General features: G+C 43.2%; 1 protein-coding gene across 2 annotated transcripts in view; it reads left to right on the top strand.

Annotated features, from left to right (window-relative positions):
- Positions 1 to 1,224: 1,224 nt before the first annotated feature.
- Positions 1,225 to 23,201, top strand: part of MAP2K1 (mitogen-activated protein kinase kinase 1) — a 75,713-nt gene continuing 53,736 nt past the window's right edge. The window contains exon 1 of one of the 2 annotated variants that reach the window (XM_070623088.1): positions 1,225 to 1,629. In XM_070623088.1, coding sequence (XP_070479189.1) covers positions 1,550 to 1,629 — 80 coding nt within the window. In that variant the 5' untranslated portion in view covers positions 1,225 to 1,549. Of the gene's footprint in view, positions 1,630 to 10,684; positions 10,872 to 23,201 lie in introns of those variants that run through there. The other variant, XM_008518103.2, reaches the window with a different exon arrangement.

Below are 23,201 nucleotides of genomic sequence, written 5' to 3'. Positions count from 1 at the left end.
GGCTTCTTTCGCTTAGCATAATGTTTTCAAGATTCATTCATGCTGTAGCATGGATCAGCATTTCATTCCTTTTCATGGCTGAGTAATATTTCAACATATGGATGTGCCACATTTTGTTTATTCATTAATCAGTTTATGGACATTTCGGTTGTTTCCACTTTTTGGCTATTATGAATAATGCTGCCATAAACATTTGTGTACAAGTTTTTGTATGGATATACGTTTTTCATTTCTCGAGTATATAGTTAGGAGTGGAATTGTTGTATCATATGGTAATTATATTTAACTGTTTGAGGAACTGCCAGACTATCTTCCAAAGTGTCTGCACTATTTTACATTCCCATGTTAATGTTTAAAAATTTTTTAAAAATGTTTTTAATTGAATTAGTTATATATATAATAAGAACGTCAAACACTACCAAGAGCTACAAAATAAGGAAACCTTACTTCCTCTATATATTGCAAACAGCTGGGCAGCTGACGTCCCGCTCTGGACCACCAGGTGCAGATGCTTACTTTGTTCTGCACTCCTAATGCCTTTAAGACTGAATGCTTTACGGAGGGCAAACGGACTGAATGTGCATTTTTGAATAGGTATTCTGCCTCCTTTATTCATCTCTTTAGTTATTCTTATTTCTTCAAGTTTTATAGAACTGAAATTATTGATTGAAAAGTTTTTTTTAAGGCTTTAAAAAAATATTACCAGTCTTCTCTCAAAAAAGCTTGCCCCAATTTGCAATCTCATCAGCACTGAGTACCCATCTCCCTGTGCCCTCGTTAGTAGATTAGTAGTGTGTATAACCACTTTATATATATTTGCCAGTTTGTTAGGCGCAAGGAGTCTCTTGACAAGTTTTCTACTCCCCCACGCTGCCTCTCCTCTGGAAATGAGAAAGGGTCCTTTTCCTTATTCATTTTATTACTTCTGCTCCGTCAACTTTATTCGCCCGGGAACCAGCAAGCACGACCTCCTTTCCCAGTGGGTCCCCCAGGGCGGCTCACGTCAGCAGAGGGCGCTGTGGAGCCAACGCCGGACCCCGCCCCCAGGCCCGCGCGCCGCGCCCCCGTGACGTATTTCCGCGTTAGCCGCCGCCGAGGCGTGCCCCCATTGGCTGTCGGCGAGGCAGTAGGGGCGGAGCCGAGTGGGTGTGGTAAACGCCGCAGCCCGGTGGGGCGTGGCTTCCCCGGGCCCGCCCTCTGCTCGCGCGCCCTCCCCCGCCCCCCAGTCCCTCCCTGGGACGGCTGCGCGGAGCGGCCGGGAAGCGGCGGCGGCGGCGCTTTCTCCCCTGGTAGCTGGAGCGGGGCCCTTGTGCGCGCGCGGCGGGTCCGCTCGAGCCGGGGCGCCGGGGGCTGAGGCGGGGAGAGAGGGAATCCCGGGCTGCTCCCGGCCCCTCGGCGCCGGCGCACCGCGCGGGGCGCGCCCCCCAAAGGCAGCCCCGGGCCCGCAGCGCCGACTCGGCCCGCGCGGCGGGCGCGGGGCAGCTCAGAGGGAGGAAGCAGGAGGGGCCGCCCTCTTGTCGGAGTTGGAAGCGCCTTCCCCGGGTCCAAAATGCCTAAGAAGAAGCCGACGCCCATCCAGCTGAACCCGGCCCCCGACGGCTCGGCGGTTAACGGGACCAGCTCGGCCGAGTAAGTCCGGGGCCGGGCTGGGGAGGCCCGGCGGGGCGCGGGAGCCGGGCCGGGTGCGCGGCGCGGGGCTCCGCTCGGGTTGGTCACGTAGGTCTCGGGCTGGCGGGCGAGGAACTGCCGGCCGCCGAGGTATCGGTGACTAAGCACTGATTATGCTCCTGACTCAGACCGGCCAGGGGACCCGGCGACTCTCGATGTTTCCTCCCCTTTCCCGACCTTTTCAGGCATCCCTGGCCGCTGGCCGTTCCCGTTCTCCCCCCGAAATAGACTGGTTCATCCCCCGCCCCTCCCCGGCGGTCTCCCGGGGACTCTGGCCTGTAACGGGGAGAGGGGAACACGGGCTTTGGAAAGGATTAAGATCGCGTTGCGTCTTCTGCTCAGGGTGTAGAGTGTGGAGTTGGGACCGGCGAGCAGCATCCTCGCCTTGGTGCCCGACACCTGTGGGCCGAGAGTGCCTCGCGGCCGCCGCCGCCGCCCGGCCCGCGGGGGCGTGTGCGCACCGGCCTCCCCGCGGCTTTTCCCTGGCCGACCTAGGGGGCTCCCGGTCCTTGGTCGTCTTCCTGGAAACTGTCTTGACTCGGAGGGAGCGGCTTTCCTCTTCTTCATCTGACTCTTCATTCATTCGTTCCACAAATCACTCCCCACCCGTGACGCCCCTGGCTTTCTTGACCATGCGCCCTAAAACCTCCTGACCTGGGACGTGAACATGAGGCCGTGGAAACCATTCACAAGTTGCTCCATCTCAGCAGCTTCCAGCGTGGCTCACAGTCCAGCGCTTTATTTCATTAAATAACGATGAGGCTGTTTCATGGATGTTTCTGAGCTCCCACAACTCTTTTGTGTCCTGGGTGAGGGACCCGGCTAGCTGGAGAAGTAACTAGAAAAGATTTGATTCTTAATCTTTCGTCTGCACGCTGGAGACTTTAGGAAGCTAGCTGGTGAAATGAATCCAGTAGCCCTGCACCTTCTGCCCTTGGTGATTTCCGTAACCTTCCTTTCTCTCTCTAGATTTTAATAGCCCAGGGACCTTTGACTTGGTGACTCTGTCCATCCCTGTAATGATCACAAGGCCTTAGGTGAGCCTGTGGTGTGAGCTCAACCGGGTTCCTCAGACCTGCTCCCCAAAAACCCCTTTCAATACTTTAGTGTCTGTTTTCCATGATATTGACTTATACAGGTCAGTGGATTGCTTTGCAAACATTCAGTTTTAGTGTACAGAATTTTATTCCCTTAAAAAAGCCGGAAAGCCTCCCAGGGTGGGGCAGGACAGGCCGAGTTTTGACCACCGTGGATTCCAGCTGAATGTTGTGGCCTCATCATCCTGCTCCTGTTTGATTTGGAGGAAGGTACTGAGTAGAAGTACCTGTTGTCATTCTGTTGTTAGTTGTGACACCACAGCTATGTTCTTGCAAAAGGGGGGAATTTCATTAAAAAAAAACAATGTTGGGAGGAAAAGAAGAAACTACCCTGGAGTTGGCAGAAAAATTTGGGTGAGACTGGGAGATTCTAAACAGTGTTAAGAGGTTGGACTCTGAAGTCAGGCGAAGTTTGAAGCCTGGCTCTGTTACTTTTGGTTTTGTGACCTGGGACAAGTCTCTCAGTCTCTCTAAGGCTTAGGTTTAGTTTTTTTAATCTGTGAAAATGGGGCTAGTGATAGAACCTACTTAGGGCAGCTGTGAAGATTAAATGAGTGAATACATAGTAAACCTTCCATGAATGTTAGCTGGGTAAATGTTGAGAAGGATGAAGGAAGGTGGAAGGTAATTTCCATTCGTGGTGGTGCATATGTGTGTTAGGGTGCCTTTGCTTCTGGATAAACGACTCTCCCTCTCTTAGTTTTCTGTGCCATTTGCATCTACCTTCATGACTCATTGCTGTGTTACAATAGGAGGCATCTTGGTGTAGGCTGCCTGAGACAAACAAGGACTGTTCCCCTACATTTTCTGGCACTAATGGGGGGAAAGCTGTGCACATCTTCATCTTTCACCTCCGTGAGTGTTTCTTAAGCAAAGCTGCTGTTCTCATAATTTCTGTGATTAGGCCAGGGCACAGTTCTGATCATTATCATGCAATGTAAACTAAAGAAGACAATCCGTTGCCGGTAAAGAACCTGGTACTAAATTGGTAAGGTTGCTTCTCCTCTGTAGCTTGCTGGCATCTTGGGATTTACCTCTCACATTGTACTTACCTCTTTCAGATCTAGCTGGGTTATATGGGACCTGAAGTTTATGCAAGTTCTGGGGGTCCTTGAAGACAAAGAATGCAAAAATACTTCTTTTGAAAGTTTTGCAGAAATTTATGAGCGTATTTCAAGGGTGCTAAGTGTTAGAAAGAAATAGATTGGAAATAAGATCATATCATTCCCCTGTTTAAAATGTTTTCATGGTTGCATTGCAGTTATAATAAAATCCAAACTCACTGTATTAGGCTGTGAGACTGAGTGATCTGCCTGCTGTGGCCCCCACCCCCATCTCTTTAACCACGTTTCCTGCTGCTCCTTTCTTCCACTGTGCTGGTTCTCTTTCACTTCCTCCATGGGATGGTCCATACTCCCTCCAGGGTCTTGCACATGCTCTTCCCTTGGCCTGGAATGACTCATCTCTTCCTCTTCCCAAGCTAGGAAGGAAGCAATCTTCACTTCTCTTAAATCTCATTTCCTTGGAGATACTCACAGACCACCTAATCTAAAGTAAGTCCCTCTTTTTCATGTCATGTGATTTTTTAATGATACTTGTTTACTGTGTCTAATTTTTACTAGGGTGTTTTAAATATCTGTCTCTTCTGTATACCATGAACTATAAGCCTAGGGCTACCTTTTTTTGATTCACTGCTCTGTAAGTAGTACCTAGAATATAGTACCTGGCACATAAGCGCACAAATGTTTTTTGGGTGAATACTATTTCTAATATTTGCACCATGTGTTTAACAAACCTTTTTATACCTTTTCATTTTTCCTTTAATTTTCCCCTGTACTCTCATTCCCTTCTCCTCATTTCCTTTTCTTTCACAGGCACCCACTCTAGAGTATTTAAGATATGGTTTTGTAATTCCACCCATTTGTTGGGTACATGTGTACCTTTGGGAGGTAAATAGCATTGTTTCCTGTGTTTCTGTGCTTAGAGTGCTCGATGTTACTGTGCTGTTATTCAACCTTAAAAAAGAAGGAGATCTGCCATTTGCAACAACATGGATGGACCTGGAGGATGTAATGCTGAGTGAAATAAGCCAGATACAGACAGAGAAGTACTGCATGATCTCACTTACATGTGGAATCTAAAAAAGTGGAATACATAGACGCGGAGAGTAGATAGGTGGTTACCAGGTTTGGGGAGGTGGGGTAAATGGGGAGATGTTGGTCAAAGGTAGAGAGCTGCAGTTATGTAGGATGAGTAAGTCTAGAGGTCTAATGTACAGCGTGATGGCGATGGTTAATCTCTACTGAATACTGGAATTTTGCTAAGATGGTAGATTTCAGGTGCTCTCATCACACACACACAAAATGGTGACCGTGAGGAGATGTGTATGTTAATTTGATTAGCTTGACTGTAGTAATCACTTTGCTGTGTGTATGTGTGTCAGGTCATCATGTTGTACACTTTAAATGTATTCAGTTTTTATTAAAAATGCTGTTGTGCTATAAATCTCTATCAGTCGGGATAGACTAGGTGATGTTGAGGTAACAACCACCAAATCCCAGTAGTTTTAACACACTTGCAGGGTGGAGGGAGGCTCTGTTGATTGGATTCCACCAGAAATCCAGGCTGATGGAGGCACCATCTCTGAAATAAGTTTATGTGAGAAGGAAATCTTGTGAAGCACGTTCTGGCTCTTAAAGTTTCTGCCTAGAAGTGACACATGTCACTTGTGCTTTCATTTCATTGGCCAAAGCAAATCACATGGCCATGCTGGCCTTCAAAGAGGGTAGGGGCCTTCTTGGAAGGAGGAGAGCTAGGACTGTTTGAACAGAAGCAATGACCACTCCAAAGTTATTTCAGTTTCTTATTTTTTTAACCAATGCTATGTTTCTGAGCTCTATTCATATGCTATGCGTGTATCTAGTTCATTACTTCTCTTGGTTGCAGAGCAGTCAGTCATGTGCATGTACCACATTTTACTTATTATTCCCTTAGAATTAGGCACCTCTTGTTTCCAACCCCTTGCTGCTCCAAGCAGTGCAGCTGTGACCATCCTTGTACACGGCTCATTTGGGACCCTTGTTGAGAGTTCCCTGTGGAATGTGCTCAGAAGTGGGATTGCTGGATCTTAGGTACCTTGCCTCCTTCCTAGATGAGGCACATAATCTCTTTGTTTGTTTTTTGATGAAGACGACCGGCCCTGAGCTAACATCTGTGCCAGTCTTCTTCTACTTTGTATGTGGGATGCTGCCACCTCATGGCTTGATGAACAGTGTGTAGGTCTGCATCTGGGATGCGAACCTGCGAACCCTGGGCTGCTGAAGTGGAGCCCGTGAACTTAACCACTACGCCAACAGGCCAGCCCCTCTTTCTGTTTTTTTTTTTAAAGAATACTTGTATTCTCTGAGGAGAAGCCTGAGCCCTGAGTAGAAATCACAGTAGCAACAAAGGGTACTTCCCAAGACCTCACTTTTTCTTTGACCTTAGGCACGTCCTTTGTACTTTCTTTTGGTTTCCTATCTGTAAAATGGAGATGATAATGGTTTACAAAATCTTTACCTTAATGGCCTCCAAGGCCCTGCCTGATTAGATCCTTTGTTTTCTTGCACTGTCCCCTTCACTCCAGCCACACTCCTCTCTGTGCTGTTTCTCAGTAGGTTGGGTGCATTCCCATCTCAGAGCTTTTGCATTGCCATTCCCTCTGCCTGGAATGCTCTTCTCCCAAATACCCATGTGACTGCTTCCTGACTTCCTTCAGACCCCTGCTCAAATGTCTCCTCACAGAGGCCATCCTTGATCACTCTAATACAGCACCCCCTGTCGTTCTCTACCGCTTTATTTTGCCGTTTTTCTTCGTAGCTCTTACCACTAACTAACGTTGCATTGTGTGTAAGTATTTACCTGCCCTTCCCCCTACCCCCACTAAAATGTAAGCTTCTTGAAGGTGGGGACTTGGCTTTGTTTCTTGCTCAGAGCATAGAACAGTATCTGGCCCATAGTAGGGCCTCAGTAGATATCTGTTGATTAAATGAATGAATCCTTCCTACCTTGGAGGAGTATTGTCAAGGTTAAACAAGATAACACATATAAAAGTGCTTTGAAGGCCATAAGGTGCTGAACAGACAGGAGGTTGTGTTGCTTGGCCTTGGTGGCATCCACAGATTTTTGATTTTGAACTGTTTCACTGTGACCCTGAAACACTCAGACTTCCTTAGTTATTGCCTTCAGAGCGTAGTTCATAGCATCAGCAGTTCTGCCAGGTTTGTAAGGGACACACCTCTATTAGAGTGTGAGGGCCCTAAAGGAAGGGGTCAGGGAGGTTGAGACAGGTTGATGTGCTTTTTGGGGTCTCTTATGGCCTTTTCTGGAATGTGCACCATGATAACTAGGAGCTTTTCAAGTGGTTTTAACTGATTTGGTAGTTTTGAATTTGGGTGCTTCTACTGATTTGTTGCTGCACTGACTAATACTGGTGCTGTCTTTTGAGAACAGCTGCAGGTGAGAAGTAAGGCCAGCTGAAGCTTGTGTCCTTGGGAAGAACATCTCTGCTGTTGTTGCAGCAGATAGAGAAATTGCAAAAAGTTTCATAAAGATCACTTAGCCTCCGGTGAGGAGATGTGTGGGGCTCTTGTTTGAACATAAACACAAAGTTCTACTTTCACTTACTTATGCGTCTTTGAAAGAAAGGGAGAGGATTCTTTGGTAGAGTAGCTGCCAGCCCTGCCTTACCCATCTAGGTTGCTTTTTCTCTCTTCTAGTTCACCTGCTGTGGTGACTGACCCCTTTCCTTTCCTCCCTTGCCCCAGCATACTGCTGCTTACCTCTGTCTGGTCTTGCTTATTCGGTTTCCTTTGTCTGGAATGCCCTCCTCCACTTTTATTTTTGTTTTATATTTGCCACCACACTTTAGCTTCTCTGGGGGCAGGGACCATGACTGTCTTGTACTGATACTTCCTCAGCATCTAGCACAGTGCCTGGAATGAATGAATGCTACCCATCTTTCAAGACCTAGCATGTTGTTCATCTCCCATGTAGCCTTTTCTGATAACTCTATGCTATTCTAGGACCTGGGTTTGAGACTTAGTTCTACCACTTCTTTTTAAAGATTTTACTTTTCCTTTTTCTTCCCAAAGCCCCTCAGTACGCAGTTGTGTATTTTTAGTTGTGGGTCCTTCCACTTGTGGCATGTGGGACACTGCCTCAGCATGGCCTGACCAGCGGTGCCTTGTCTGCGCCCAGGATCTGAATCGGCGAAACCCCGGGCTGCTGAAGCCGAGTGCACGAACTTAACCACTTGGCCACAGGGCTGACCCCTAGACCGCTTCATAATTGTTCACCTTGGGCATGTCATTTAACTTCACTCACCCTCGGTTTTCCTTATTAGTAAAGTGAGGAAAATAATATAATGAACCTATGAGGGAAGGAGGGCAGGTGAGCATCATTTGAAATAGTGTTTAGGAAAGCACTGTATGATTATTGGAATGCTGTCCAAATGCGAAGTATTGTTAATGATGCCAGCTTTGATTTCTTCCTTATTAGAAGGCTGACTGTTATCTTTTGTTCTTAATGCCAAATTGCTAATGTTGATGAATCATGTTGATTTGGACATTTTATATGCTGCCCATCTTTTAAAATCTGACACAGACCTGGATCTAATCAAGCCTAACTTCCTGTTTACAGCAAGTACAGGGACAGAGGAACAAGTTAAATGACACCAGGAGGAAACAGGCAAATCCAGGATGTGAAACATTCTCTAAGACAACTGACTCAGTCTCTTTAGAAAGTCATTGGCAAGGGGGAAAAGGGGGCGAGTGGTGCTCTTCTAGAATAAGAGATTAAGGAGACATGCCAACCAGATATAACGCGTGAGCCTCGATGAGGTGCTGAACCAAAAAGTGAAGTAGCTATAAAATATACTCTTGGGACAATTAGGGACATTTGAATAGGGAATTATTAATTTTTTAGATGTAATAATGGTGGTATTATCATAAGCGATGCATGAAACTTTGAAATGGTTCAGGAAAAAATCCGCCTACACAGTGGATAAAGCAAATGGGGCAAAATGTTCACAGTTGTTTAGTTGGTTAGTTTATGAGTTTTGCTGTTTTATTCTTTCCATTTTTCTGTATGTTTGGAAAAATTCACAATAAAATTTTTAAAAGTACTCAAAGAACAAAATTCATCCTAAATCTTATGCCCTTTTTAATGTTAACTCACCATTTTCTCTCTTCCTTTTTATACTTCTGGTCTATATTGTATAATAAACATCACGTTAAATGCAATATCGTTTTTTAATTATAATGCTTTCTTATTCACTAAATGTTCCTTTTGTGTATTTTTTTCCTTATCTTGATTGTTAGCGACCACACCTTTTTGGACCTCTGGGTCTACAACACTGTTGATACAGTAAATCATTTTTGGTAGATTGGGCAAAACCAAAATAATGTTTAAATAAACCAACAAAAAAACTTGCTAGCTTTCCTTTATATGAATTGGTAGTTATTTCCACCACATCCACAGGAAGCACAGGTCAAGCAATGGTGAATCTTTCCGACATGTTGAGGAAACAAACCCCGAGAACCCACAGGCTGTGAAGATGAGGTGAGCTTGAGAAGAAAGCTTAGGCTCCCAATTTTGTTTCTGTGATTCCCTTCCAGAAGCTGCCAACTTTGAAAAATCATCCTGGTCTCCTACTGCCACTTGATTGTGTTTTTACTTCATGTCCTGTGTCCTGTTCTGTTGCCTGAAAGCCCATGAGAGCTGTTTGGAGGCCCACATACCTGTTTGCTAAGTTCATACCTCCCGGGATGAATGGCGTTTTGTTTTAAAATAGCAGGTGTTCTGTGAATCCTGGTGCAGGGCTGACTGCTAAAAATGTTGATCCTGCCTCTGATTTCTTGGCGGTGTTGCTCCCAGGGGCATCCTCCTTTGATGTCAGCTAGGGAGTCAGATTCATAAGACGTTATACGAGGGTTGAAGAAAAAGTGGACAAGAGTAGAGTGACCTCTTTTCTCCCCACCTCTTCTTTGAATATTTACCTGTATAGGCATAACTTATTAGAAATTTGAATGTATAAACACCTTTTAAAGAAAGAACCTACAGACATTATCTTTTCCAGTTTAACTTTTGGTTATTCCATATTATACATATTTAGATAGTTGTGATCAGTTGAGTCTTTTTTCCCCCCCAGTTTTACACACAAACCTAATCCTCATGCTTGTCATTTATTTTTTGCCCAAGAGTAGAATTTGATAGGGTCTGGCTTCACAAATGACACTTTGTTGATTATTTAGGTGACTTCCAGATTTTTATTATTTGTTGATACTCTTGTAAATGTTTTTGAACCAGATTTTTGTTCTGCTTTTAGATTAATTCATACATGGAATCAGAGGCAGTGAACCATGTTACCGCTCTTGTTACATATTAACAGAATATGTTTCAAAAAAAGATAGAGCCAATTTACGATGTATGTTTCAACTGTTTCCTCAAGTTTCAGGAAGTTTTTTTTTTTTTTTAAGTTCAGTGATTTTTGATAGTTTAATAGGTGATACAAGGACTCTTTAAAGGTCAGTCTGCTTAGCTCAGTTGCTAACCAGGCTGTGTTTTTGAATTGGGATTATTTTCTGCATTTCATCAGTTCAGTTTGAACTAATATTTAGTGAAGACCTCCAGAATGTAATTCACAGGCTGGAAGCTGTAGGTAGGTGAATGAGATTGTCTTTGCCTCCCAGGATCTTAAAATCTCATCTAGGAGGGGAGGGAGGGGTTGCAGGGCCACAAGAAGAAGGAAAGAGATGACTGCAGGGTAAGAAAAGTGCCCCAAGAGAAGAGGTACAAAGGCAGTACTGTTGGAGCTCGTCGAGAGGAGGAAGAACACACATTCAGTGGGGGGAGGTTGGCAGAGCCTTCACGGAGGAGATGACATTTGAGCTGGGTCTTGAAGGATGGCTAGGATTTCCATGGGATTGGAGGTGGGGCATGGCAGGAAGAGAGCTCAGGATGAGCAACTTCTCACAAGTGGGAAAGCTTGGGATGCGTGGAGGAGCCAGCTACTAGTTTAGTGTGCTGGGTGCGTCGGTGCAGGTCGCAGGAGATGAAGCCGGAGAGGTAGGTGGGATGGTTTTGTGGTACCAGCAGAACATTTTGAAAAGTCACATGCAAACTTTTGTTCCCCTCTGACCGTTTTTTAATAGATATGTCCAAATTGTTTTATGTACTTTGTATTTTTATTTTTTGTTCATGTCTGTTATTAACCATACATAATTACTTGTCTTCTGGTTTGTTAAAGCAATAGGTCAGTGTGCTTTGTATTTTAAAGTTTTATAAGTTATGTGGTTACTACATCGTCTCATTGTGATGTTTTCCTTTTATGTTATATTACTTAAGAAAATTACTCGTTTTTTATTTTCAAAAGCATGTGTTTTGTATGGGATAGCCTACTTTTCTTTAGTATTTAGACGTTTATCATCTCTTCACAACTAGTAGGAGTATGTGGCTTCATTTTCTTCTAGCCTTTTCTCTCCCTTATGTGGTTAACTCTTTGTCCCATCTGGAATTAATTAATGTAGTTGGTGTGAGGTATGGGTCTAGTTAATTTTTCTCCACAGTGAGTACTAGTATCTAGAGTTTCTTAAATATGATTTATTTATCCATTTGTTGTATTTTCAGGTTTGCCTTTATTTGGTCTTTATGGCATTTTTGACTGTTTCTAAAATTTCTTTTTAACTCAGTCTTATGTAGTTTTGATAGTCTTTTTAAAAAGAAAATTTGGTAGGATTAAAGAAAACTTTAAAGATTTTCATGGTGTACCTTTCTATTTATTAATGCCTTCTTCTCTTTCTCCTGTTATGGTGTTATAGTTTCTTCTGAATAATTCTCTTGTGTCCTGAGTTAATATTTCAAATACTTCACTTTTTGATGCTGTTGTGATTGAACATTTTTTAATTTGTATTTTCCACCTTGACTATGGTTTGATTTGTATGAATTGTTTTTATTCTGAAGTTTTGTTAAATTCACATATCTAGTAATTTTTTGATTGAATATATGAATTTCTACATTTACTAGTGTCATCTGCAAAATGTACTTTTTTCCTCTCAACACCTTTAATATTTTACAGCCATCTCATCTTGTGTTGCTCTCAATAGCAGTTCTTGTGTCTCAGGGGAACACTGTTAAGTATAATGAGGCTTCCTAAGGACTTTCTGGGCCAGGGACTTTTCTGCTCTTTCCAAGGAGTCAGGAAAATAGGAAGCAGCTGCCCAGCTTTATAGCATGCTGGATGGGACCTTACAGATCCTCCAGCCCTGCGTCTGTGCCTTCATCTATGAAATGAGGAAACCAGACCCTGAAAGGGGAAGGAACTTGCTGAGAGTTCACACAGGTGGAGTGGAAGGAGATGGTTGGGCTTTCATCCCAACTCACATTTTTCTTATGGTGTGTATGTTACCTGTTTTCATTTGGGACACTTACTTGGTTTGGAAATTTTCCAAGTTTACCCAGCACTGAATTTTGGTAACTTTACCCAATCTTCTAAAGAAATTTTTTAAAAAATCTCTTTTCAAGTAATAATCTGAAGCTCTGGAAAAGGTACTTCTCCAAATCACCACTCCTTAGGTGTGTGAGGGAAACGGGAATAAGCAAATGGGAGAGGGAAAGGGTATTTTAGTTCAGGATCCTTCGTAGGAGGACCTATTTTTGAGCTTCGTAATGTCAATTTTAAAAGCAGTGGTTTTCAAAATAACCACAGACAAACGTTCCCTTGAAATGAATGCCTTTCTGGCATTGACCTATTTTGAGTTTAGCTGTTACCCAGAAAGGTTCAGAATCTCGAATGCTCTTAAGTGCATTTACTTTTCAGACAAAGTAGAACAATTGAGTGAATGATCCATGTGGATTCCTGATTCGCTTAAATCTTGAAATTTGGGGTGTTGTAAGGAGAAGTCATGACTAATTAGCCAATCATAATGTTGTACTTACAGGTTTGTCTGGATCCAGGTTAATTATGTTTCCTTCTTTATTAAGTTATAACTTACATATCCAGGTTAGTTTTAAAAAATTAGGTCAGACCATCGCCACATTTGAGAGTCCAGAGTCAAAATTATTTGCCCTATTTGATTTCATACCATCCTTCAGTAAATAATCCTTCAAGAATGTCCTTGTTGGGGGAGACCTCAGACATTAGCAAGAATTCCAAGCTAACTGTAAACCTTTTGTCTAATGGCTTACTCAAATCCAAATTGAAATCGTACCAAAATGCCAGCCTGTATTTCAGCTTCTCTCTCTCCCTCTCTCCCTTTCTCTCAGTCTGTGAAATGGTGGGGAAACAAAAAAAGTAGCTTAACATTCCAATAATTTTTAATAATAGAAAATTTATCCTGCTTATCTTAGCTTTTCATTTGTGTCCGCTGATGTAACTTCGACGTTGGAGCCATGGAAAGGTTCCATTCACCAAAGGAAGGACCAGCAGAACATTTATATTAATTTAGATAAAGATTGCAACACTTTTATTGTTTTACTGGAACACTCCTTCTAAAACTCTTTTGAAGAAGCCTCCTTCTAAGTCTCTTTTGCTTTGTTTTATTTTGGTAACTAAACTAGTGCTGGGTTAGCCATAAATGCAGCTTGCTGCTTCTATTTCTGAGTATTCTAAATCACTAATTGCAAAAAAATAATAGTCTTAAAGCATTTCCAAATAAAAAAGCTGTAAAATATTTATTAGGGCAAGTCAAGGGGAGAGTTAGTGAGGAAAGTACCGGAAACCAATAGGTGTTTTGTTTGCATTGAATAAAGTTTCAGCTTGATATGCAATCACAGGGAAGAGTTTTTGAATTCTTGAATGCTGGTGTGAGGTGGAGGGGACACAGGGTAAGCGGAAATCATCGGTTCCGGAGGCACAGAGGACTTGGGTTACTGGAGGCTCACCCACAGCTGAGGATCTGGAACAATTCCTGAACAGGTTGCTTTCTTGAAAGACAAGGACTGCATCTATAGGACCACAGCTGTTAATCTGTGGGGTAATTAAGAATGGCTCCTAGATGAGGAAGGAACTGTAGGATGAAGTCAGAAGATATGAAACTTTATCCCTGAAGGACATCATAACTGGAAAAATAACTACCATTTATTGAGCTCCTGTCTGGTCTATTTATATCTATTATCTTGAATTTGCACTAAAATTCTGCAAGAAAGATCATAATATTCTATTGTACAATAAGGAAAATGAAGTTCAGGGAAGTTAAGTAATTTGCACAAGGTTGCACAACTAGTAAGTGTTGGAACTAAGTTTAGAAGTCAGATCTGTCCTACTCTAACACCCCTGCCTTTCCCACACAGCCCTCCAAAGATTGCATAAAATGCTAGAGGTCTTTTTAGAGCTACACTCTTGAAAATTGTAGCCACTATCCATATGTAGCTATTTAAATTTTAATTAATCAAAATTAAAGTTTAAAAATCAGTTCCTAAGTTGCACTAGCCACACTTCAAGGGCGCAGTGACCACATGTGGCTAGTGGCTACTGTGTTGGACAGCACAGATTAGAACATTTCCATCATTGCAGAAAATTCTATTATTGTCTAGAGCTCATCCAGTTTTACTCTTTTATTTATTTATTTATTTTTCCCTCGTTATTTTGCAAAGGGGAAAATTAGGGACAAAGGAAGGAAGTAACTTGTTCAGTGTGATGCATCTAATTAATCCAAGCCTTTGGATTGGTTGCCTAGTGGCTTTTCCCATGTTCCACACTCTTCCTTAAAAAAAAATTAACAGAGGGGCTGGCCCCGTGGCCGAGTGGTTAAGTTCGCGCACTCCGCTGCAGGCGGCCCAGTGTTTCGTTGGTTCGAATCCTGGGCGCGGACATGGCACTGCTCATCAGACCACGCTGAGGCAGCGTCTCACATGCCACAACTAGAAGGACCCACAACGAAGAATATACAACTATGTACCGGGGGGGCTTTGGGGAGAAAAAGGAAAAAATAAAAAAATCTTTAAAAAAAAAAAAAAATTAACAGAATGGAGATTTGCAAAAGGAGTGACTCTTCCATTCTCCCAGCTTTGCCTGGCCTTCAAACTAAGTTCTTTCTTCCAAAGTACACAACCCTGTGTTTTCCCAAGTTCAAAGGGCATGCCCAGATTAGTTCCCCCACCCCCCTCTGGAAAATGAAAGATGTTTGTTGGAAAGGAATTCCATACTTAATGTATGAAATAGTACTTTGATTCCCTCTGCTCCTTTCTCTGCCTTTTTTACCAAGCACTTTGTAATTGAACTTGCAGCTGCTAACCATTTGTCTTTCAAACAAGGCCAACTTCAAAATAGTTCAAATGACAAAGGTATGTAGACTTTGAATGCAAACAGCTGCCTGTTATTTGCTGTTGATTTGGATGGCATTTGTGTTAGGGTCATATAGATTTAGATTAGGACCAAAATTACAGTAATAGATTTCTAACTTAGGGATTAAGAATATTAAGATGTATTAACATTCATTTAATTGATATTTAGGACATACCTAATATATACCAGGCACTGGGTTGAGTGATGGACAGAAAGTACTTTTACTGAAAATTGAAAAAGATACTGATATTATGGAGGAGTTGAATGCATTTTAAATTCTTTCTGAATTTTGTTGTCAGTATTTGCCATCCACATATCTACCTGTTTAGTCCTGAAATTCAGTAAAAGCTTCAGTTTGGATCATACTTTGAGATAAAGTGAAGAATCATGTGCAAATGTCCTTTTAGTGGATGCTATTAAAGACATTTAAATTATACACTCCAGTGTCTAAATGACAGTCTGAAATGTATGTGTGTGCGTTTAGGGGATGGGCATGTGGGAACTAAAAGGAGGCATTGTACTGGGGTAATATTTTTAGGAAGCCTAAATGTGATGTTTGATTTCAGTATAACAGACTTATGGTTTAGAAGGTTGTCTTTCAGAAACTGAGAAATTGAAGTTTTGGGGTTTTTCCTAAAGAAATGTTAAAGTCACGTGCATAAGTATGCTCAGAGAGATTAAAAACAGAGAAATTGGAATGATGGCATGGTACCCAGAAAAGTGCCCATCTTCCTTTAATGTGCAGAGGAGGGATGGAGAGGACTTTAAAGGTGGTGGAGGGGCCGGGCCTGTGGCCCAGGGGTTAACTTCGAGTGCTGCTTCAGCGGCCCAGGGTTTTGCCGGTGAGGATTCAGAGCCTCTTGGCTCACTGGCATGGCACTGCTCATAAGCCATGCTGAGGCGGTGTCCCACATAGCTCAACTAGAAGGACCTACAACTAGAATTTACAACTATGTACTGGGGGGCTTTGGGGAGAAGAAAAAAAAGAGGAGGATTGGCAACAGATGTTAGCTCAGGGCCAATCTTTCAAAAAAAAACATCTTTCTGATATTGAATCTTCCTTCAAAAAAAAAAAAAAAAAGATGGTGGGGACAGCTGGAAGGGGTCCCAGGGAGCTCTGACATCTGGTCTTTTGAACTGCCTGAGATCATGTGGTGTGGGGGGCAGATGACTCTCGGTGTTGTTTTGTAGAGTAGGGTCTGATTTCTACAAAGTTGGGATTATGAAAGTTTGAGAGTCAACAGGCCCCAGTGCAGGATGGTCTGAGGAGGACTTACTGTTCACCTCTCAGAGTGGTACTTGTTTTGGGTGCAAGCAGCTCTAGCTAGCTAGAGTTTTGGGCTCTAGCAGCTAGAACCCAGCTTCCCAATCAGATTTTGAATAAATGTTTCTCCTCCCCAAGCGTTTCATTTGCGTCTAGAGACAACCCCTCTTCTAAAGAGGCCTGAAAGTCTGCAGGCTTCGAAATCTTGAGGTGGCAGCGCTTTGGAATAGCAGTGCCTCGCAGAGAGAAGTGTGAGGTCTGTGCTCTTTCCCTGGTACAGCTGCCACTCGCCACATGACCATTCCATTCCTGCTGCTTCTCTGCAAGATGGGAGTGATGGGAACGCTACCTTTCAGGGTTTATATATGAGCTCCATGTGACCATGTAGGTCACCGCTGAGCACACTTTCAAGTTCCAAGTGGATATTAAGTAGATTAAGTTTTATTCTTGAAAGGAATCTTGGAGATCTTTGTTGCAATGCTGTCCTTTGGCAGATAAAGAATCTAGGACTACAGAGAAGGGTTAAGAGAAGTTGGCCTTGTTACACAACAGGTTCTAGTGTGAATTGTGAGTGTGACTTTTGAGTAAGCATAACCTGGAGACAGTGAGGCACAGTGGCAAGGCTTTGGAGCCAGCAGACTTGGGTTTTAATCCTGACCCTGCCTCTTACTATCTGGGTGATCTTGTGGAACTGCTTTCACATCCTCAAGTCTATTTCCACGTCTGTAAAATGGGTATAATAACTCCTACCTGGCAGAAAGGATTCATAGACATGCTATGTGTGTAAACAGCTTTTTATGATTAACAGGATTAATGCTAAGGGCCAGGACTGGATTGCCAGCCCAGGGTGCCTTATTCTCTATCAGGTGAGAAGGAGAGAAAATTCTCACCTCCCAAAGAACTTCCAGTCACGAGGCTCTTCAGCTGTTCTTTATCCACACAGACTTAGAATAGAGACAACACCGGGCATACTTGCAATTTTTGGGGATGTGCAGGAAGGAAAAGAATTATTTTCAGTGAAACAGGAGGCTGCAAAAGGTGCCTAGGAAACAACTGCCACACAGTACATACTAATATAGACTCCCCCCTGCTTCTCTAGGACCACCATCTGCCTGACAAGCACCACCCAGGAAGTGCAGCCTTCTTCTCCAAGAGTTTAAAGATTTCCTGGGCTTTGTGTGTGTGTGTGTGTGTGTGTGTATAGGAATAGGGAAGGGTAATCACTGACATAAAAGGAAAGTAACACTTCCTTCCTGTGGCTCAAGCCAGATATTGGAGATAAGCTCCAGGTGGATCTTGTGTTCAACTTCTTCATGGTTCATCCTAATGTCTTCCCCAGTGATCCCTGGCCTCTGCTCAGACTGTGTCTTCTACTGGGGATTCCCTTCTCCAGCTTCAGTACATGTGGAAAGGCTGAAATCCTAATATTGCTTCCAAGTCAATTTGTAGTTTACCTGTTCTGTAAATCAGTCACAGACCTGTCCTCCACCCTACTCCAGGAGATGGTCATCTGCTCCACCTTCCAGAACGCTCTGTATATATCCTTTTCTGCTTGAGGTGTTGGTGTAACTCTGTCCAGTTGGACTGGACTTGAGGAAGCCTGGGACTGAATCTTATTCATCATTATCTCCAGTGCGTAACATGTTCCCTGGCATCTGGTTTGGAAAAATTTTGTTGAATGACTAAACAAACCTTGAGATGGCAGTAAAGGCAGAGGGCAGAAGATGCTTCTCTCCCAAGGTCAGGGCTCTGCTAATCCCTGCAAAGTCTGACTTTGACTTAGTTTGTGGTTGGTTATTTTCAGTTTATATCATCTTGGCACACGAGTGTCACAGTGTTGGTGGTAATCATAGCATTTGTTCTGTGAGACTCTGTATATTCTTCATTGTTTTTACATCCATTTATTTCCTCATGAGGCAGGTGGATGTATGTAATCTCTACTTGATAGATAAGGAAACTGATCCCGGTTAAGGGCCTTGTGCATGTCACACAGGCAGCTGCGTGCCTGTCGTCCTCTGTACTACCTTTTCAGCCAACAGTCCTTTCTTAGCCCTGAGAGGAAACTGGTGGTGACATTCTCTGGTCTTCTCTCAGCCCCAGGCCTGGCACAGAGGAAGGTTCAGGGAATGTTTGGGGCTGGATGGATCAGTGAGCCTCTTTTACATGCTGAGCTGAACACTTATCCCCAGCAAGTGCTGGGCTCCTTGATGGATATGTGACATGGGTGGCTGAATATACATGGCACCTGTGGCTTTTCACACTCTCCCCCCACGCCTCTCCAGGGACTGGGATAGGACAGATGGCCACAGACACAGGATTTTCAGCTCTGCATCCTCCCAGCAAATTACATTTGGGGAAAAGTTAAGTTTGTGCAATAGCACAATTTTGGTAACATGGTTTTATAAGTTAACACCCTGGATAAATCACACTTCAGCAGAACTCATTTGGGAACAGAGTTTAATTTTACTGTAGGTGGCTGTGACTCCCACCCACCAGCCCTCTACCTCCTAATAAATCTTGGCTGATAAGGTGAATGCAGCACTAAGCCAGGCTATTTCTGGACTCAGGATAGCATTACATTATATTAATCATCCTTTTCACCACCAACACCTTTCATTCCTTCTCCCCTGAGTATAGCCACAGGTCTGTCCTTAAATATTAGAGGTGGAAAAGATCTTGATAGTTCAGTCTCCAGTATGTATCATGAAGAGGTGGAGGTCCAGAGAGGCTGGGCAGCTTATTCAGTGTTATACAGCTAGTGAAGACTGGAGTTGAGATCCAGGGCCCCTGACTTCTCTCTAGAGCAGGGCTCCTGTTTTCTGCCCTGCCCCGCTGCCCGCCCTTCCATCTGTCTTGCAAGTAGGGGAGAGTCTGTATGTTCAATTTAAAAATGAATAAAGGTGACCAGCTGTTCGTTGTTAAAGGCCCCCAGCACATCGTGAATTCATTTCCTGTTAACCCTCACAGCCTCTCTTGACTTATCTTTGGTAAGGGCTGTTAAAGTTTTGACAGATGTCTGTACAGTCAGCTGCAGCCTAGGGGTAACCCTGCATGAGTTTGACTGATAGGATTTAACTTTTAGGGAAAAAAAGAAAAAGAGGGATGGTAGGTGTATGTGGAGAGAGAGAAAAAATTGTTGATTTTTCTCTTAACAGTATATCTCTTGGCTCTTTGGCTCTAAAAATCATCAAATTTTGACGTTTCAAATATGGCAGAGAGATGTATAATCCAAAGGCAGGTGGTCCAGGCTGTTGAAGATTATTAAAATGTAACAATAGGTCCAAGTCTGGAGCTTGAAAAAATAACACATCTCATCTGTCATAGAAGCTTTAGTGTTCTATGGTCTCCTGCTGATGGACTTGGGGAGGCTTGGGAGCTCAGCAACTGGTATGCCATTGACTGGTCTCCTGGTCCTAACCCTGTTGGGGGTGGGCGTACTCCTTGTCTAAGTGGGAACTTTTGGGAGGGGCATACATACCTGGCCAGCTAGAGGGGCCCAGTCGACCTGCGCCAGGGTGATGTATGTAGCAGGAATACATACACATAGTAGTCGTAACACAGCAGAAGATAATTCTCTGCGTGGGATCTCAGATGTAGTAGGTGGTCAGTGTTTATTGATTGCTTGATTAAAAAAATCTTCCTCTTCTTTCTTGACTACAAAGATCTCGTCTCTTTAATTAAGGGGAAAAGAGGAGCTGTTTTGCCCTGCTCTTCTCCTAATACCATGACTAGCTGCTGCACAGATGCAAACTCTGTTCTGACATCTTAGTGGGCTCTCCTGCTTTGTGTGGTAGGAGTGATCCGTGGAGGCAGACAGCTGAGGTTGGAGTCCTGGCTCCACCCCTAAACAGTTGTGTCGACTGGGCTCATTACCTCACCTCTCTCATCGCTAGCTTGCTCATTAGTAAATACAGGGGTGATAATAATACCTAACTTGTAACATTGTTTTGAGGTTTAGATGTAAGTTCATTAGCATAGCACCTAAATCATAGTAGGCACTCAATAAATTATGTTACCCATGACTACTTACCTTTCATTTGGGCTTTCTCCTTCAAGCTTGTTGCCGATGTTTGAGAGCCTCTCTGTCCTTTAAGGTTGAAGTCCGATATTATCTTGACCATGAAACCTTGCCTGGCCTCCCTTGGAAAAGCTCCAGTGGGACTGTCCATGAACTACTCAGGAGATGAACCTCTTGGGAGGGTGTGTATGTGGTAATCTTCATACATATCTGTTTTGTTTCACCACCTACACTCTGAGCTTCTAGAGATCACGAGTTTAGTCTTGATGCCCCATCTCTAGCCCAGGAGTATAGTAGGTGGTCTGTAAATGTGAAATGAATGAATGTTGGTGTTAGCTTGCAGAGCTCATGTCCGACAGGCGATTTACTCCGTTGGGTTTCCTTGATAGCAAATAAACGGTGTGCACTGTGCACAATGTGTTATGTGCACTGAGTTTCTTCGTAGCTAGTCTTGAATCATTTCTTCCTTTTGACTGATTAAGCAAAGTTGGGCTAGTTGGAGTCCCCTAATAGGACCAAGAGATATGGCTCCTGCCTGACCCTGTTGTGGGTTAAAGTGCTTAATTCAGTCCTGGCACGAAGAAAGGTGGGAATGTTATATGATTAGGTAGAGTCTAGTCTTTTGCTAGACTGTAAATGATTGTGGTGGGTAGGGATGTCATAAATATACTAGTGGTCTGGGAGCCTGAAGGAGTTAAAGTTCCTCTCAGAATAGCCCAAGCAGCTCCTAGGAAGTAGCTTCCGAGGCAGGATGTGGCCAACCAGCGAGTAAATGAGAGCCTCCTTTGGAAGAAAAGGAAGTGGGTGGAGAGAAGTGAAGAAGAGCTTGGTGGTCAACTCTTTTTATCAGGGGCTGTAAGAACATGCTTCTCTTTTGAATGCCAGGCAAAGCCTGCAGAATTTTGGCCCAAAGTGAACAAGGTCCAAAGAGTGCTAAATAATGCTGATTTTGCACTTGTCTTGTTTTTCTCCACAGCTAATAACTCAAGTTTAATATGCAGTGGAGTGTTGTCTTAGTAGATTTTGTTTTCTAATCTTAATCATTGGTGTATTCTTTAATGTTCTTTAAGGATTCCCAGTTAATGTGAGGTGTTATCCACAATCACACTCTTTTCTAACTGAGAATAAGTTAGAAGAAAGGTACTTTTTTCTTTCTTTTTTAAGGAAAATGTCTCTTCAGTGTGTTTACCTGTTGATCTGTTTGAGAACACATTCTCACCCATTCTCTGTCCAGGTGCTCATAACAGTCCCTTGTGCTATAGGACAAGCATGTGCTTCCATTTAATGCAGATGAGAGATCTTATTCAAGGTTAGAAGACAAGTTACCAGCAGAGTTGATGGAGGGCTTCAGACCTCCTGTCTTCAAGTTCAGGGATATTTCCACAATCTTGATACCTTTTGTTAAGAGTATGGTTTATACGTTGGAGGCAAGTTGTTGACAGAGGGTGCAATTTTGCAAATAAAAATAGCCCTTAGGGATTCAGTAATACATATATGAAATGGAATAGGTGAACTGAATTTGGTGAGCTTCAATCATCACTGGAAAAGCAGTGATCATTTATAAATGTATGGATAGCAATAATGTAAATCAGTGTTGGGTTTAGGAATCGGCTCTGGGACTATGGTTTGATATATGAGAAACGCCTCTGCCTTTACTATGAACTGGTATGTGTAATGGGCTGGATTTGGCTGTACTGTCAAAGGCTTCTTTGGGCCTGTCCTTGGACCAGGTAATGAGAGGTTAATTATTTAGAAGAGAAGTCCTTATTGGGCTTCCAAGGACCTGGAAAGCTGAGCTGAGCAGTTTTTAGACGAGATTTCTACACACTCTTTCTCAAGGAAGTCAGTATTTCCTGAACTGTGCAGGTCTTGACTCCGTTTCTCTGAAGGTTCCAAACTAGAATTTTTACGTTTATCCAGATGTCTACTTTGCACGAGCATGTTATGGGTGATTTGACCCCAAGATGCATACTTAAATTGCATCCTGGTCAAATTGTGATATCTTGCATGTATTTTAGATGTTTAAATATTAAAACAAGTATACTTATGGCATTTTTTAGAAGCTAAGATGTCAGGCTGCTTTTTGCTGAACCCCAGACATCCTGAGGCAGTCTACGCTGGTATGCTAGGGCCATCTTTTTTTTTAACTTAAGGTTTTTGTTTATTTTTTATTGAGATATAATTGACATAAAACGTGTAAGTTTAACGTGCACGAAGTGTTGACTTGATACATTTATGTATTGTGGTATGATTACCACAATAGCATTGGCTGACACCTCTGTCATGTCGCATAATTATCATTTCTTTTTTGTGGTGAGAACATTTAAGATCTAGTCTGTTAGCAACTTTGAAGCATATAAAAGAGTATCATTGGCTATAATCACCGTGCTGTGCGTTAGGCCTCCGGAACCTATTCATCTTCTAACAGCAAGTTTGTGCCCTTTGACCAACATCTCCCCAATTCCCTCTCCTCCTCCCCAAATCTAATTCCGTATCATGGTGTACTGTGCCCTTCGTGCTCTAGCCCCATCTTACCCTCCAACCTCATCTGGACTCTCTCCTGGATGCATCTGCTCTCCGACCACTTAGAACAGCTTGTCACTTTCAGTGCCTTCCCGTTCATGCTGATGCCCAAGCCTGGAGTGCTTTTTTCTCTGCTGCAAAAACTGATACCCTTCAGGGCTGAACTTGGGCATTACATTTTCTGACCTTCACTTTCCCTTCCTCATCTTAGGTGGAATTGGGGGTCTTTTTTTCGGTTCCCATAGGCCCCTGTGCCCACCTCACTTGCAGCATTATGATCTACCTTACTGTTAGTTGTTGCTGTACTTG

This window comes from Equus przewalskii, chromosome 1 (assembly GCF_037783145.1).
Source record: "Equus przewalskii isolate Varuska chromosome 1, EquPr2, whole genome shotgun sequence".
In the NCBI taxonomy this organism is placed as follows: Eukaryota; Metazoa; Chordata; class Mammalia; order Perissodactyla; family Equidae; genus Equus; species Equus przewalskii.
This window is presented reverse-complemented; position numbering and strand designations above follow the sequence as displayed.